The sequence below is a fragment of the Eumetopias jubatus genome, unplaced genomic scaffold, assembly GCF_037043125.1.
Source record: "Eumetopias jubatus isolate StellerSeaLion01/CBP00866 unplaced genomic scaffold, mEumJub1_p1.0 scaffold_3, whole genome shotgun sequence".
Lineage (NCBI taxonomy): Eukaryota > Metazoa > Chordata > Mammalia > Carnivora > Otariidae > Eumetopias > Eumetopias jubatus.
In genome coordinates this window covers 59,429,645-59,448,511 of record NW_028274809.1, presented here as the reverse complement: position 1 = coordinate 59,448,511, position 18,867 = coordinate 59,429,645, and the positions used below count along the sequence as shown (strand labels likewise).

At 37.3% G+C, this 18,867-nt stretch overlaps 1 protein-coding gene across 2 annotated transcripts in view; it reads left to right on the top strand.

Moving 5' to 3' along the window:
* The window catches only part of MAP3K20 (mitogen-activated protein kinase kinase kinase 20), a 178,622-nt gene that overhangs the window by 69,087 nt on the left and 90,668 nt on the right, over positions 1-18,867 (top strand). For both annotated transcript variants that reach the window (XM_088021635.1, XM_088021634.1), the window contains exon 3: positions 9,576-9,663. In XM_088021635.1, the coding sequence (XP_087877761.1) occupies positions 9,576-9,663 (88 nt within the window). The remainder of the gene's footprint in view (positions 1-9,575; positions 9,664-18,867) is intronic.

The following is an 18,867-nucleotide window of genomic DNA, read 5'->3' as shown; positions in this document are numbered from 1 at the left end:
TTTTGTGGTCTGATGCATATAAAATCTTTTGATTACTGAGACTGACCATTCTGCCTCGGTTATCTTTATAATCAGAGCCTACAGCAGAAGAGAAGTTCTGCCTGTGCCTTGCCTGAAAGAGCTAGGTGTGTTGACCTTACAGATTTGTAAGTACTGTTTTAGGACTTTTTAAATCAAGAATTTCCCTTTGTCCCTTACCTTCTGCCACTAAGTACAATAGTTCTGGGCTCTGGGGTGATAAAGAGAAGAGTTATGCTGTACGGAGAAGACCAGTGGCCGTGTCTTTTCGAATCGTCCTGTTGGTAAGAGGCCTGGTTGAATTACTGTGGACTTTTAGGACACTGGCCCAAGCTGGCTCCTTCAACAGAACACTAAAGACAGGGTGATTTATAAACAACAAACGTTAATTTTCATAGCTGTGGAAGCTGGGAAGTCCGAGATCAAGGTATTAGCAGCTTCCGTGTCTGGTGAGAGCCTGCTTCCTGGTTCATAGATGGCCATCTCCTTGCCGTGTCCTCACCTGGTGGGAGGGGCAAGGGGGCTCTCTGGGGTCTCTTTTGTAAGGGCACAACCCCATTCCTGAGGGCTCTACTCTTATAATCTAATCATCTTCCAAAGTCCTAATCTTCAGATACCGTGACACTGGGGATTAGATTTCAGCATATGAATTTTGGGGGAATGCAAGCATTCAGTGTACAGCAGGGAGCATCTACCACGGTGTTCAGGTAGAACAGTGGGTATGGAAAGTGTGTGGACTTGACAAAAGTCTGGTTTATCTTCAGAGGTGATTTTGGAAATAGAGTTGATCCTTGAACAATGTGGGAGTTAGAGGCACCAATTACTTTCCGGCCTAGCACAGTCAGAACTCCGCGTGTTAACTTTTGACTCCCCCAGAACCTAACTACTAATAGCCTACTGTTAAAGCCTTACAGATAATATAAACAGTTGATTGAACAAATATTTTGTATGTTACATGTATTATATACCCTATTCTTACAATAAAGTAAGCTAGAGAAAAGAAAATGTTATTAAGAAAATCATAAAGGAGAGAAAACACGTTTAGAGTACCATACTATATTTATTTAAAAAACCCACATATTTGAACTCGCACAGTTCAAATCTGCTCAACTGTATATGGTAAAACATATTGGGTAGAAAATTGGAAATGGAAGGTTGAAGACTAAGCAAGGCTCTGCATTGTGAATCTGAAAGAGTACAGTGTCAAAGCAGGGGCATGCCAGAGAATAGCAAAGCAGGAAAGGACTCAAGAAATTGTGCTCATGTGATCGCCTTGGGCTGCAGAGCCTGCAGAGGCAAAGTGCAAGTCTTCATTCTGAAAGTTTAAATCAACAATGAGCTAGTGGGCATAAATTTTGGATGGGGCTTCTGCAGTTATGTAATTGATTGACTGTCACTCTTATGAAATACCAGCCTTAGAAACAGCCCTTATGCATGTGGAAGAACAGAGTCCATACTGAAGCAAATCTACATCCTCTGACATTTTACTCTTCCCACTTTGCTGTTCAGAGTAAACATTTACTAACATGGACTCTCTATAGCAGTTATTTAAACACACTAAATACCATTATCATCAAATACTGTATGTTCATTCTGCAGAGAAGATTGAGTGCTTCCTATATATAAAGTATTTGACCTTTCTCCCTCATGTGGTATTATACTAGACATTTTACAAGATGAGCAGTGTAGGAAAGGCTTCTCTAAAGGGCAGCAGGCCACAGAAGCAAATGTAAAGTGGAGGAGATCATTTAATAAAAGTGCAGATACTGAGTAGGTTGAAATTAATCTAGATTTCAGTTTCCAGCACCCACATCTGTGGTCTTTTGGCCTCTCAGGACCTGTGGCCTTCTTCAAGAATAACTCAGGTGAACATTACTTTGTTCCAGACCCAGGTCAGGAGAAACTCACAGCTCAGAGGTTAACTGAACTAGTTCTTAATATGTCTAGGGTAGTTCTGGGAAGGTAAGGAAAGAGTATTACTTCTTCCTAATCTAATCCTAGAGAAAATCAGAATTTCCATGCAAATAAATATTTTTCATTTTATATTTATATTTTCTGGTCATATATATTGCATGCATGCTTTTTGTGATTAAAAAATTATGTAGGTTTAGGATTGCCTGGGTGACTTAGTTAAGCATCTGCCTTCGGCTCAGGTCATGATTTCAGGGTCCTGGGATCAGCCCCATGTTCTCCCTCTCCCTCTGGTCCTCCCCCCTGCTCGTGCTGTCTTTCTCTCTCAAATAATCTTTATTTTTTTATTTTTTTAAATATTTTATTTATTTATGTGACAGAGAGATAGCAAGAGCAAGAACACAAGCAGGGGGAATGGGAGAGGGAGAAGCAGGCTTCCTGCGGAGGAGGGAGCCCAATGGCAGGCTCGGTCCCAGGACCCTGGGATCATGACCTGAGCCGAAGGCAGATGCTTAACGACTGAGCCACCCAGGCGCCCCAATAAAAATAATCTTTAAAAAAATTTTAAAAAACTATATAGGCTTATTATGAAGAATTTTAGAAATACATAAAAATTTAAAATCATTTGATTCTTTCTGCTACCTAGAGATGACTGTAATTAATATTTTATTTCTTTTCGGTCTCTCTTACACATATAATTTATATTTTTAAAAAGGGGGATCATCTCCTATCTTCTTGAACTTTGAGAGAATATACTGATCCTGGATCATATTGGTATTTTGGAGACAGAGCTGTCATTGGAGAAAGCCTTTGACCTTGAATGCAGAGTGTGAAGGACACTACTTCTTTGGAATGATTGAATGAGCCACTCCTTTTTTTTTCACTGTCATACTGTGATAGAATCAGAGAATCTTGGAATTGGTGAGGACCTCAGAGATCACGGTCCCTGGGATGTTTTAAATGTCACGTGCGCCAGAGGGCAAGAAGGAGCAGTTGACAGTTGTGGGCAGTAGATGCATACCTTGGATTTTATTATACCCACTGTCTTTGTTGTCAGTATCACATCACAGGCAGAAGGATACATTCCTGCTGTTATGTGGAGGGTAATAGCTATTGACAACCTGGGAGAAAAGCCTGTTCCTAAGAGAAGATGTAAATAGAGCCTGCCAGCCTAATGATGTGGGTCTTCAGAAACCATTTCTTTCGTTAGTGTTGTCCGTAGATCAGTAGAGTGCTATCGGTATCTTTTCTTTCTTTCAAAAAGGAAGTGAACTCACTTTTATTAACAATTTATTTATCGCAGGGGCCCTTGGGTGGCTCAGTTGGTTAAGCGTCCAACTCCTGATCTGAGCTCAGATCTTGATCTCAGGGTTGTGAGTTCAAGCCCCATGTTGGGCTCCATGCTGGGTGTGGAGCCTACTTAAAAAAAATATATATATATATTTATCACATAAATACATATAGACTATGTCAGTGGAATGTAAAAAATGTAAAACAAGCCTTAAAAACAGAATCTTTAAGGATTTTATGGCAGCTCTCCTAATTTAAACAAATTTAAATTTGGGATTAGGTTGAAAAACTTTTAGTTATAAAATAAGTCATGGAGATGTAATGTACAGCATGGTGACTACAGTTAATAATACTGTATTGTGTAGTCAAAAGTTGCTAAGGCAGTAGGTCTTAAAAGTTCTCATCACAAGAAAAAACTTGTCACTGTGTGGTGATGGATGTTAACGACTAATTGTGGTGATTAATACATATAAATATTGAATCATCATGTTTTACATCTGAAACTAATATAATGTATGTGTCAATTATATCTCAATTTTTTTCAAAAAGGCAGTTTTGCCAAAATAGAAAATAAGTTTTTGTTTTGTTTTTTTAAAGATTTTATTTATTTGACAGGGAGGGAGAGACAATGAGAGAGGGAACACAAACAGGGGGAGTGTGAGAGGGAGAAGCAGGCTTCCTGCGGAGTAGGGAGGGAGGCCAATGTGGGGCTCGATCCCAGGACCCAGGGATCATGACCTGAGCTGAAGGCAGACGCCTAACGACTGAGCCACCCAGGCGCCCCTAAAAATAAGTTCTGAATTGAGGGAAAGGGATTGCTCTGAAGATAAAGATACTAATTGACTTAAAATCTTCTTTTAAGACTCTTGCAAGTACTTTGAAAGAAGAGGATTAACACTTAAATTCCCTTAAATTTATTTAAATTATATTTAGTTAAATTTAGTTTAATTTAAATTATAATATTTAACTTCTCTTAATCTCTCTGAATCGGCCATTTGGAACCTGTATGCTGGCTGAACTTCTGAAAACATGGCAAACTGAGCTAGCAGCTCATCGGTCCATATAAACATAGACAAGGGCCAGATAAAATAAAGCCTGTTCCTAAGAGAAGATGTAAATAGAGCCTGCCAGCCTAATGATGTGGGTCTTCAGAAACCATTTCTTTTGTTAGTGTTGTCCGTAGATCAGTAGAGTGCTATCGGTATCTTTACTTTCTTTCGTTAGTGTTGTCATATGACAAAATACCTCCTCGCCCTGGATCTGTTCACTAAAATGCCTGTAATCCTTCCTATAAAGAAAGAAGAAAAGAAGTAGGAAGGGAGGGGAGGGAGAGGAGAGAGGAAGGAACCAGCCCGCTGGAAGTAGCAGTCACGTGTCTTCTGTCTGTGGAGACATTTTTGTACTCTGATGAGGTCATTTTTATGGATAGACTGTGGGGACTTCTCTTCTATATCAGATTGGGACCCTTTATGGAGAGTCTCTGAGCCAGAGTTAAAATTGTTGTAGTCTGTCACAGACTTTCCTTACTTCCTTAAATCCTAATCTGGAAAAGTACTTATTTACCCAAGGATATTTAGACCTTGAGTTCTGTAACTTTGAGATGATTATTATGTATGTGTACACATATATGTATATAAATATATAGGGAAAGAATATGATCATCTCTATACAAGTCTAGAATAGCATTTTTTGTATGTGTACACATACATGTATATAAATATATAGGGAAAGAATATGATCATCTCTATACAAGTCTAGAATAGCATTTTTTATTTTTTTGAGAGCTCTATTTTATTTTTTAAATTTAATTTTATTTAAATTCAGTTAATTAACATATAGTGTATTAGTTTGAGAGGTAGTAGAGTTCAGTGATTCCTCAGTTGCATATAACACCCAGTGCTCATTACATCATGTGCCCTCCTTAATGCCCATCACCCCGGTACCCCATCCCCCCAGCCCCCTCCCCTCTAGCAACCCTCATTCTGTTTCCTATGGTTAAGAGTCTCTTCTGGTTTTTCTCCCTCTCTGATTTCATCTTTCATTCCCCCCCGCACTTCTTCTATGCTCCTCTGTTTTGTTTCTTAAATTCCACATATGACTGAAATCATATAATTCTTTCTCTGATTGACTTCACTTAGTATAATACCCTCTAGTTCCATCCACGTTGTTAAAGATTGCAAGATTTCTTTTTCTTTCTGATGGCTGTGTAGTATTCCACTGTATATAGATACCACATCTTTATCCATTCATCTGTCGATGGACATCTGGGCTCTTTCCACAGTTTGGTATTGTGGACATTGTTGCTATAAACATTGGGGTGCAGGTGCCTCTCCGGATCACTACATTTGTATCTTTGGGGTAAATACCCGGTAGTGCAATTGCTGGATCGTAGGGTAGCTCTATTTTCAGCATTTTGAGGAACCTCCATACTGTTTTCCAGAGTGGCTGCACCAGCTTGCATTCCCACCAACAGTGTAGGAGGGTTCCCCTTTCTCCGCGTCCTTGCCAACATTTGTCGTTTCCTGACTTGTTAATTATAGCCATTCTGACTGCATTTTTTAAACATTTTTTATTGTGGTTAAATATATATAGCATGAAATTTGCCATTTTAACCATATTTAAGTGTACAATTTGGTGGCATTAATTGCATTCACAGTGTTGTATAACCATTGCTACGATCTATTTCCAGATTTTTTTCATCACTCCAAACAGAGACTCTGCACATTAAGCAGCAGCTCCCCATTTCCTCCTCCTCCAACACTGGTGTAATCTCTAACCTACATTCTTTATCTCTGAATTTGACAATTCAAGATATGTTATAAAAGAAGGGTCATGTGATATTTGTCATTTTGTGTCTGGCTTATTCACTTAGCGTGAAGAAGGTTGATCTGTATTGTAACGTATCAGAACTTAAAAATTAATTAATTAATTAATTACAAAATTAATTAGTATTCCATTGTATTTATATATCACATTTTGTTTCTCTGCCCAGCTCAGCTTACTTCTGCCTTTTGGTTATTGTGAATAATGCTGCAGTGAACACTGGCATCCATATCTCTGTTTGAGTTCCTAGAATGGCATTTTGCAAACTGAGAAATATATAGAAATATTAAGTCATCTGTATTTCCAGTGTTGATTAAAATTATTATTTCAGTGTAACTTTATACACAGCATAAAACTAAGAACTACTTATGCTTTTTTTTTTAAAGATTTTATTTTTAAGTAATCCCTATGCCCAACATGAGACACAAACTTACAACCCTGAGATCATGAGTCCCATGCTTTACTGACTGAGCCAGCCAGGCACCCCAGAAGTCATGCTTATAGCGCTTGTAAAATCAAAACCAGTTTTTCACTTAAGTAAAAATAAAAGTATAAAGTCAACATAACTAAAATGAACAATTTTCATCAAATTACATTTACTGAAAATAAATGGCTTTTGTTGATGTTGATAGTGTAAAAAATTTTTTTTGGTACAATGGACCATTATATTTAACCTTCATCATTAGTATGTTTCCTTAATAACAGTGAACTTCTTAAACCACTAATCCATTATTTTGATGGGCAGTCTGTTTGCTACAGTATTCCAAAACATAAATCTGGAAAACAATTTAAAGAAAAGCTTTTTCTTACTATAACAGTTGCATTAACGAACTGTTGGCAAGCAGGTGCCTATAAAGGCAAATCTACAGAATACATCCGCTTGCTGTCAGATACTGATTGCTACAGCACAGATTTTAGTCACTTGGTTAATCCCACAGTTATTTCTATTGGAGCTTGCTTCAGTTGGTCACATCAGGACATTACTTGATCTTCCTTTATTACAAATATCACTTATTTATTTAGCTCTCTGCTTATTATAAGACCATTTCCATGGAACCAGTACAGCACTCTAAAGTAGTATGTTGTTTTTATAATGTTAAATCAAAACTTTAGTTTGTTAAATTAGAACAAAGTCTTATTCTGCGAAAATGTCTTTTACTTACAAATTATACCGCAAGAATTTAGTTTTTGCTAACTGTAAAAAAATTTAAATGAGCATAACAATGGGACACAAAATAATGGTTGTTATTTTAACATCTGCATATGTTTACCAGCACTTGAAAGATAAATTTTGTCTCTCCAAGGCATCACTTGGCAATATCTTAAATGTAAACATGAAAATTAGCTGGAACATTGAAAATCCCATGTGGTGCTGAATTATAAAATGGTCATCCAAAGATTTAGAATATTCTTTCTTTTGTTTTTAAAGTAAGTTCTGCGCCCAAAATGGGGCTCAAACTTACAACCCTGAGATCAGGAGTCACATGCTGTATCGACTGAGCCAGCCTGGGCACCCCTTGAGTTAAACATTTTTAATGGTCACAGAATTTAGATACCCCAAAGAATACACCAAAACCTACCAAAGGTTAACACTCCCCTATTTTGATAAATACTGGTCCAAACATTAGTGCTTTATTGCATTGAATTCTAATGCTCTACTCACAAAGAGTTGATTTGCTTTGAAAATAGGGGGGCTTATGTTTTCCAAACTTCACATGAACTCTTTTTTTTTTAAGATTTTATTGATTTATTGGGCGGAGGGGAGAGAGCATGAGAGGAGTGGGAGGCAGAGGGAGAAGCAGACTCCCCGCTGGGCAGGGAGCCCTACTCAGGGCTCGATCCCAGGACCCCCAGGATCATGACCCGAGCTGAAGGCAGACGCTTAACTGACTGAGCCACCCAGGTGTCCCTCACCTGAGCTCTGTTTTAAGAACAAAGTTCATTTATTATTTCTTAATAAGAATAGAATTGCCATACTGATGAATAATTGTCTTGCTCAATGAATGCATTTTCTTTTTACTTGGAAAACTAAACTATGGGAAGAAGGTTGTTTGATGAACACAGAACCTCTGCACACAGTAGGCACTCAGGGAGTGTGAAAGAAGTGTTTTGATAGCCCCTTTCAGCACCTGCATCACTAAAAGAAGAACACTAGCAAAGAAGCTTTGATAAATGTCTCATCCCGTCAATGATGATTTTCCGTTCTCTTGATTCCATACTGACCCCATGGCAACCCTTAAACTTCTGTTTTTGTACTTAGTTATACCACCTTAAAAACAAATTTCAGTGTTTTTAATGAAATCTCAATTCTTATCCTGTGACAAAAAATTTGTAACAAATAATACTAATTTACATTGAGCAGATTCCCAAAGGGGAGTCCCCTTTCGAACCAAACCCTGTTCCATTTTTCCTTATTTGCTTACCTTCTGAATACCCTTTCTGGAATGGGAATTATAAATCTCCTATTTGTTTACTGCCAATAACATGCTTTTCATTTAAAAACAAATGTTTTTTTTGCACCTAAGTCATTTTGTATCTAATTGTATTTATAATTCCTGATTAGCCATATTTTATCTCCACAGAAGTAACAAGTATATATGACTTAGTTAATTTAGAGGATACCCTTCGTATAGACATTAGCAGATACACACTGCAGTATCTCTTTTTTTCATTTAAAAAATTAATAATTTTTTATGATGTCATTCTGCAATAGAGTGTTCTGGTATTTAATAAATTTCAGATGTAAAGTATGGCTCCCCTACTTCCCAAATCACTACTGAAGGGCAGGAACCCACCACTTTGCTGCATACAGTACAAGAGCAAGGATATATTTTGAATGATTAGATGAATAATATAAATGGGTATTACCTGAACCTGTTTCAGTAATAGTTAAGAAATCCTCCATTAATTTTGTCATGACTATTCATCCAACTGGTAGAAGTTCAGTCTTGAGTCTCCCGCAAGAGACACGATGCAGAAAAAACATATTCAACTACTAGGAAGAGGACTTTTCTGTAAACAGATACGGCCTCTCGCCTTGCCGCCACCCTCCTCACTTCCTGTCGTGCTGGCTTGCTAGGACGCACCTCTGCTGCTGCACCTTCAATCCCATTTCCTTTTTATTTTTTATTTTTTTATTTCTTTTTAAAGATTTTATTTATTTGACAGAGACAGAGAGGGAACACAAGCAGGGGGAGTGGGAGAGGGAGAAGCAGGCTTCCCGCGGAGCAGGGAGCCCGATGCGGGGCTCGATCCCAGGACCCTGGGACCAGGGCCTGAGCCGAAGGCAGACGCCTAACGACTGAGCCACCCAGGCGCCCCCCATTTCCTTTTTAAATTGTCAGAAAGCTTCAATTGAAATTCTTAAACTTTCAAGAAGGCTACTAAAGACAGTTCTATCAGTCTCACATACTTGTTGAGCACATAATCTATCTTTGTAAATGTATGTAAAAGGAAACTGAATGGGAAACCTATTTTATGAGACTTTTATAAATGTGAAATCTCACGTAACTTTGTATTTGATTTTCGTTCAGGCAGAAATACTCAGTGTCCTCAGTCACAGAAACATCATCCAGTTTTATGGAGTAATTCTCGAACCTCCCAACTATGGGATCGTCACAGGTAGGCACACATTATTTGACTTCTTTCTTTCCCCAATTACCTAGCTTTAGACTCCTTAATATGCTAAAATGGTTAATATTAGGTTCAGTCATGAATTGTGTGCTACTGTCAGATGTCACTTTTGTTGCTATAAAGCATTAATAAAACTGATTATATCAATATAATTAAGAATGGTGTTTCCACTTCTACCCATGTTTAATTGTGCTAATTATATCTGCGTAAACGCTATTTAAATGCACTTGCAGCTGCAATACCAATATTTAAAGGTGCCGTTTAACTAAAATTTCATTTAATTAGCTGAAATGAGCGATGTTTTTTGTAACTCTGTGACCTTTTACAAATTAAGATTTCTTGAGCTGTTCATGTTGTAATTCTTTGCAAGGTATTTTAATCCCATTAGAGCATTCTTTCTTCAAGGTCTCTGACGTGAGAACAGTATTTTTCAGGTTTGGTCATCTGGGTTGGTAATGACCTTGATCTAAATTATCACATTTGGAGCAGCAGTTTATAACTGATGGGAATACCCTTTCCAAAGAAGAGCACACAGAAAATTTTGCCATATAAAAACAAAGAAAGACACATATTTTTAATACTTTGTACTCATATTTGTACAATCCAATGAGCAGCTTTAGGTTCATAGTAAGTATAACGTTCAATTTTATAATAACTAACTTTGGTCCGTTTCTTTATCATGACAGTTCTTTGATTAAAACAAAACCAACAAGAAAACCTTAAAAGATTAACCCCGTTTTCTGCTGTAGTGTTAACAGCTTAGATTGTCTTTACAGAGAATAACAACAAAACATCCTCAGTAAAGAGTTGTGGGTTAGGTACTCTTTATAAATGATCTCATCTAATACTTACAGTGACCCCATGAGATAGGTAAAATAATTTCTATAAATAATTTTTATAAATAAGAAACTAAAACTCTAACTTAAGTACCCTTCCCGAGGTCATCCAGCTAGTGGTTGAACCTCTAGTGTACATTTCTCAGGTTGATCTTAATAGAAGCTCCTCTTCTTGTATGTGGGCTAGGTTCCAGAAGGCTGCGCGCACTGGTTCTTACCCGCATAGGGACATGGTTGCTGTTACTTCCACCTTCGAGCAGCAAGCAGTTTAACATGCTTTTACTCTGATAAACAGCATTTTTACCTAAGTTCTTACATGGAGGGAATTTTATTCCCATTCAGCTATGTTTAGATCTGTGCCTAAAACGGGGTAATGTGGCAGCTTTCAGTCTTGAATCTGTACATTTCCTATTAACCTGAATACCTGAGAATGGGTTATATTGTTGGGGTGTAAACCACATCTAATCTTTTAGGTCATATTTCTGATTTTAAGTTAAACCCTGTCTCTGACCCAGTTACCATATTGCTCCGCCTTTCCTAGTCCATTGTATTAACTTTTTTACTAGTTAGGTTTACCTTAAAAATCTGAATCCAGTTTTCTTTTTTAAGATTTTATTTATTTATTAGAGAAAGAGAGAGCACAAGGCGGGGAGCGGCAGGTGGAGGGAGAAACAGACTTCCCGCTGGGCAGGGAGCCCGAAGAGGGGCTCAATCCCAGGGCCCTGACTGAGATCATGACCTGAGTCAGAGGCAGACTTTTAACAGACTGAGCCACCCAGGCACCCCTGAATCCAGTTTTCTGATCCTTGTTTGTGGCTTAAGTTATTCTTATCTAGCAGAGGAAAATGTGGTGCTCCAAAGAGATTAGAAGAAACTGGGCTTCTTGTCTTGTACCCTTGATCTAATTTAATGCTTTTGAGTGGAAGACTTTAGCTTTAATGAACTCAATAGACTAATCATGAAGGTTTCTAGTTTCTTGAGGTGAGGATGAGGAATAGAAAAGGGACTTAAGTCATGGTGTGAATTCCTTTTTCCAAGAATTTATTCTGAGTCCCAGGAGGATGTGAAACACACTCATTGTTAGCCAGCATACTCAACCCGGCTCTTCTCATCCAAAAGAGGAAGAAAGTATCCAAGGAGTTGGAGGAGTAAGTTTGATTTTACGTAGTTATTTTATGGACTAGCCAGTCCTCTGTTTCCTCACTTCTCTAGCATTCCCTACCTATATCTACACCAAATCTTTGGTTATAATTGATTAGTTCTTTTTAGATCTCTAACTCTTTCCCTGTAGAGCCAGGAATAAGCAACTGTTAACAGTAAACATTTCTTTAAAACCACACAAGTTTCACAACTGTCAGGTGATAGTAAATTATGTATTTATAGCTCCTTTATTGACCTGTGAGGTTGATGATTAAAGACACTTCTTAACCAAGTTTTGGTGTTTTAAAATGTATTAATTTGATAAGATTAGTTTTGTTTCTAGAGATACTAATTTTAATTATATGTTTACAAGTATCTACCAAAGAAATATCAGAGCTCTTCAAACCACCTCCTGCAGCTTAAAGATCAAGCTGTGTTCTGTGCATGGGTGGAAGCAGTCCATTTGCCAACTGAGCCTAGTTTGGGAGCTCAGGGGTTGGGGATGATAGCACTTCTTCTGCCTCTTGAAATGAACACAGTTAAGTCTTACTATGGGGAGGTTAAGAGAGAAAAGAGAGACAGACAAGCACAGAGACCTTGATCACTCAGCTTAGCTGCCCCCCCGCTTTTGCCCTCTGTCATCTTCCTCAGTTGTTGGGGTTTTGAGGGGGAAACTTGAATGGCTTGAGTCCATTCCACTTGAGTTTGTTAATAGGAAAGGTTGTTGCAGTAAAGCAGCTGTTGGCACTCAGATGGAGGACTTGAAAGAATGATTTATCGGAGTGTCAGAATGGAATGTCACTGGTATGGGGATTGGGAGACGTGAGTCTTGTCGTGATTCTGCCAAGGCTGCATAGATGGGTCTCTGATGATCCGTGTCTCAGTTTTCTTCTATGTGAACGAAGGGACTAGAATAGATGAGTTCTGGGTGGGAGTGTGTATGTGTGTGTGCACCTGTGCATTCATGTGTGCCGAAACTTTTCATCACAGACCTAGAAGACCTGCTTATAGAGGGACCCAGGGAAGAGTCCAAGAGACAGCTGTCACTTGATATCCCTCGGAGGGGAAGTGAGCATCTTTCCCCTAGATCTACAAAGAAATGGAGTGACTACAACCTCAGACTCCAAAGTCAAAAGAAACAATACAATAATAGATCAAATTTTCTTTGATCTTTGGAAACCTCTTAATTCTGTATTACTCCCATTCTTTTATCTTTTTTTTTTTTCTTTTCCTTAACAACTCTTTATGCAAATCCTTGATGGCTGGAGTGTAATAGTGAGATAACTCCTGGGAAGGAGGGTGGGATTGTGAGATACTGGGTCCTGTTCTTTTGGAGCCAGTTTGGAGAGGAGCGCCGCACAAAGTACCTGGAGGCAGATTGGGTCCCGGGACTCCAGAGGCAGGCGGCTGAGGGTCTCAGAGGCCTGGGGGATTACATCTTTGTGCTCTAGGGCTGCTGTCACCTCTTAAATTTGTTACAGATTCTACATGACCTCCTACTACTACTCTAAGAGAGGATGCTGGTTCTGTATAATTCTTTGACAGGCCCAAATCCTCATTAAAACTCAACCATGGAAAACATACTAATTTTTAAGTACCTGATCTCATTTCCTTGAACTCAATCTTGATTTATTTCAGTCAGAGACACATTTGATTTGCATGTTTTGATATTGTGTTGGTCTTTTCTTATTAGCCAATTAGAAATAAATGTCATGTCTTGTTAAAACCATTTCCAGACATTTACCTAAATTCGTTTGTACTATTAGTCCAAACTAAGCTTGCTTGTAATATTTTATTATAAAAAGATTTTGTGATAATGGTATTTGTTTCAATGAGACTGACTATATGTTTACATTTTTCAAAGTCAGCTATGGTTGCCATAAAACTAAAAGGGAAAATAATAAACTTAGAAATCAAAAGGAAATGTTTCCTTAATATGGTTCTTAATGACCCTTTTTTAAAGAATTAAAACAAATACTTTATACCAAAGTCCAATAAACTGTGTTCTAGGGAGAAGTGAAGTGGTTTGTAAAGCATATAATCATGTGTGTATAATAAGCTGGGTCCTTAATTTCCAATGAGAAGACCAAAAAAATGAAAAGGATTATATACCTTTTTAAAATGGTTTATCTACCAACGTATTTACAGATCATGTTTTATATGAAATAATATAATAGGACTGACTTTCTTGCACCCTCACATTCATGAAGCAATTTCATTTCATAATGTATCTTCTACATCCATGTTTTTTTCATTATCTGAATCCATTTTTAAATGATCTTAACATGGTTTTCAGAGTACATCTCTAATGGAAAAACACTGTGCGGTATGTCTCCTCCATTCCCAGTACTGTACTTCACTTTGCACACTTCTGGTCACCAGGTGTGTGGTAGTTTTCCCACACCAAGTGACTCTGTGATACCATCTGGGTATTCTCCAGTTTAATTCTCTTCTAACATGATCTACCTGGAGATAGCGTCAGATACCACAGGTTAGGGTTCAGTCCCACAAGAGTGCCCCCCTCCCCACAGATGCCAGTTTCAAGTTCAGGTTGTCACCTGTACTTTTGACTACTGGCTATAAATAGGAGGTTCCCACTATGCCCTCTTTGGATTTGATCAAATATTGGAGCAGCTCTCAGAACTCAAGAAAACAGCTTACTTACTAGATTACTGGTTTATTACAAAGGATATTAAAGGATATCAGATGAAGAGATACATAGGGTGAAGTCCAGAAGGATCCCGAGCACAGGAGTTTCTGTCCCTTTGGAGTTTGGGGTGAGCCCTCCCAGCATGTGGATATGTTCTCCATCAATCTTGAAGCTCTCTGAACCCCATCCTTTTGGATTTTTATATGTTTCATTACATAGGCATGGTTGACTAAGCACTGGCAGTTGGTGATTTTCAGCCTCCAGCCCTCTCCCCTCCCCAAAGGTGCATGTGTGTGTGTTGCGGGGGGAGGGATTCTAATCACAGTTGCTTATTCTCCTGGAGAATAGCTCCCATCCTTAGGGGCTTTTCAAAAGCCACTTCATTAACATAAACTCAGATGTGTTGAAAGGGGCTTGTTATGAATAAGAAGACATTCCTTTCACTTGATGGCTCTGGAGCTCTTTGAGGAACCAGGGACAAAGACCAAATATTATAACAAAAGATGCTCCCATTACTCTTATTGCTTAGAAAATTCCACGGGTTTTAGGAACTTTGTTTCAGAAACAGGAGGAGGACAGATATATATTTTGTAATATAAATCACAGTATCACAAAATCATCTTCACCATAGTCTAAGATGTTCAAAATACGGTAGGTTTTGGATTTCTCAATGAGCTGTCTGTGGATGTTCCTCTCAAGCTTCAAGTACCCAATGGCATAACATTAGGACTGTTGGATATTTTAGTCCCACAGGGCATATTTGTAACCATAACTCTATTATTTTTTTTTAAGATTTTATTTATTTGAGAGAGAAATAGCGAGAGAGAGCACGAGCAGGGGAAGAGGGAGAAGCAGGCTCCCTGCCAAGCAGGAAGTCCGATGCAGAGCTCAATCTCAGGACCTTGGAATCATGACCTGAGCCGAAGGCAGATGCTTAACGGACTGAGCCACCCAGGCGCCCCCATAATTGTATTACTTTTTAAGTGATCTTTAGAAGACTTGTTTTCAGTGACATCTCACAGTTGCAGTTGAGAGTCCATAGGTCCAGAAGTAATTATTCTGTCTGTGTTAAGTTTTGTTGCCTCTTTTTTGTGTTTCTCGCTCATACGGGTGACTTGATAAGCCTTTAAAATTTGCCTTTGATTAAGGTAATCTCAGGCTCAGATATTTTTCCCCAAATATGTTTTGCTGTACAAAATAAAGTAATTGAGAGAGCACCCTATGAGAGATTTTAGAAGTATCTTAATAAAAGGTGACTCTTTTCTGAGGAGTAATTTTTTTGGTGGTGGGGATGAACATTACTTTATATTTGGCATTTACAGTAACTCTTAAAGGTGCTGAGAGAATCTTCTATTAAATGCTATTTTAGTAACCAAAAACTATTTGAATAGTATATCACCAGGGATATTTTTATTTATAGACAGCAGCTTACTTTTCTAGATTATGTGGTAGTATAGACTTCTAATGCCTTCATTGTTACATTGGACCAAACTATTTCATAGTAAAACTTAAAGCTCTTCTTTGCCATTCCTTTGTTCATCTAAGATTATCATTGTAATTTTATGATATTTGGTGGCTATTAATAACTTTGAGGTAAAAATAAAAATTACACACACACAAAAAAACAGTGAATCAAACAACAGAGACTCTCATCAAGCAAATCGAATTAAAAAAAAAAATAGGACCCCATGGAAATTCTGGGTGGAAAAGGACAATAATTAAAATGAAAAATTCTCTAGACTGACTTAACAGCAGATTTGAGATAGCAAAGAAAATAAAAAGATCAGTGAACTTAAAACTGGGCCAATAGAAATTATCCAGTCTGAAAAAGAGAAAAAATTTGAGGATGAACAGAACCTCAGAGATCTATGGACAACATCAAGTGTACCGATTAGTGTATAGTAGCAGAGAGAGAAGAGGAGTAGAAAAATATAAAAATAGAAAATGGAAAAAATAGAAAAGTATTTGAAGAAATAATGGCAAAAAAAACTTCCTGAATTTGATAAAATGCATTCATCTACATACTGGAGAAGCTCAATGAACTCTAAGTAGGATAGGTGTAAAAGAATCCACACCTAGACACATCATAGTCAAACTGTGTTGTTAAAGACAAAGTGAAAATCTTGGAAGTAGCAAATAAAAACAACTTCTTACCTATAAAGGAACAACAATATGATTAATGGGTAACTTCTTATCTACAACAATAAAGGCCAAAAGCAGTAGACATTTAAAACGCTGAAAGAAAAAACTATATGAGCAAAAATTATCCTTTAAAAATGAAAAAAAAAAAAGCAAAGATGTGCTTGGATAAAAGATGAGAAAATTTGTTGCTATTAATTCTGCCTTACAAGAAATACTAAAGGCAGTCAATTCTTCAGGCAGAAAGAAAATGACAGTAGATAGTAATTCAAGGAAAAATAAAGAGTACTGGAAATGATAAATATGTAGGTTAATGGAGTCTTTTATAGTCTCCATGGATATATTTGTTCTTATTTCTTCTCTTAACATCCTTAAAAACATAAGATTGTATAAAGCAATAATTAGAACACTGTTTTGCTTACTTAAAAAATGTAGATGGGGTGCCTGGGTGGCTCAGTTGATTAAGTGTCCGACTCTTGGTTTTGGCTCAGGTCATAACCTCAGAGTCGTGAGATTGGGCCCTGCGTTGGGCTCTGCAGTCAGCATGGAGTCTGCTTGTCCCTCTCCCTCTGCTCCTCCCCCCCAACTCTCTCTCTCTCTCAAATAAATAAATTTTTAAAAATGTAGATGTATTTTACAGTAATAGCATAAAAATGAGGGAGGGAATGGAGCTGTATCAGAGAAAAGTTTCTGTATTTTACTAGAATTAAGTTAGTGTTAAGCTGAAGTAGATTGTACTAAATTAAGATGCATTTTATATTCCCTTTAGCCACCACTAAGAAGGTCCACTCAAAAAATACAGAAAAAAAATCAACTGAGGAATTAAAGTGATAAATAAAAAATATCAGCACAGAAGGCAGTAAAGGAGGAACAGATGACTGAAAAGGACAGGAGACATGTAAAAACAATATGGCAAAATCAAATCAAGCATATCAATAATTACATTAAATGTGAATGGTCTAAACATCCCAGTTAAAAGACAGAGATTGTCCAGAATGGATTAAAAAAAGCAAGCTCCAACTATATGCTGTCTACCAGAGACACATTTTGGATTCAAAGACACAGACAGGTTGAAAGTAAGTGGATGGAAAAAGACATACCATGGAAACAATAACAATGAGAGAATTGGAGTAACTATTAATTTCAGACAAAATAGAGTTAAGAGAAAAAATATTATTAGAAATGAACAAGGTAATTTCATAAATGATAAAAGGATCAGTACATTAAGAGGATATAGCAATTGTAAAGGTATACATACCTAACAGCAGGTCCCCAAAGGGCATAAAACAAAAACTGACAGAATTTAAAGGATAAATAGGCAATTCAACGATACTTGATTTCAGCCCAACAAACAATACATATTCTTTTCAAGTACACATCCAGCATGCTCCAGAATATAGCATAAGTTAGGCTATGAAATAAATCTTTTCTCTTTATTTTTATTTTTTAAAGATTTTATTTATTTATTTGACAGAGAGAGAGACAGCCAGAGAGGGAACACAAGCAGGGGGAGTGGAAGAAGGAGAAGCAGGCTTTCCACAGAGCAGGGAGCCCAATGCAGGGCTCAATCCCAGGACCCTGGGATCAGGACCTGAACCAAAGGCAGACATTTAACAACTGAGCCACAAAGGCGCCTCTATGAAATAAATCTTGATATAAATCTTGATACATCTAAAAGGATTGGAATACTGCAATGTATGTTCTCTAACTACAATAAAATTAAGCCAGAAATCAACACCAGAAAGAAATCTGAAAAATCCCTCCAAATATTTTGGAAATTAAACAACACACTTCTAAATACTCCATGAGTCAAAGAAGAAATCACAATAGACTAAAATATTTTGGACAGAAAAAAAAATGAAAAATGCAACATAACAATATTATAGGAGGCAGGTAAAGTAATACTTAAAGGGAAATTTATAACTTTAAACATCTGTGTCACAAAAAGAAAGGTCTGACATTGATTATCCAAGCTTCAACCTTAAGAAACTACAAAAAAGAACCATATAAACCCAGAGCAAGGCAAAGAAAGGAAATAATAAAGATGAAAGCAGAACATGATAAAATAGAAAACAGAAAAATAGTAGAGAAAAATCAGTGAAACTAAAAATTTGGTCTTTGAAAAGATCATTAAAACTGACAAACCTTTAGCTAGATTGACCAAGAGAAACGAGAGAAGATACATATTAGCAAACTCAGAAATGAAGGAGAGGACAGCACTATGGCCTCTACAGATTTAAAGGGAATATAAGGGAATGGTGTCATCAATTTTATACCACCAAATTAGGCAATTTAGATGCAATAAACAAATTCCTATAGAGATACAAATTATCAAAACTGACTCAAGAAGAAACAGAAAATCTGAACAGACCTATAATAAAGAAATTTGAATTAATAATTTAAAATATTTCCATAATGAAAAGCCCA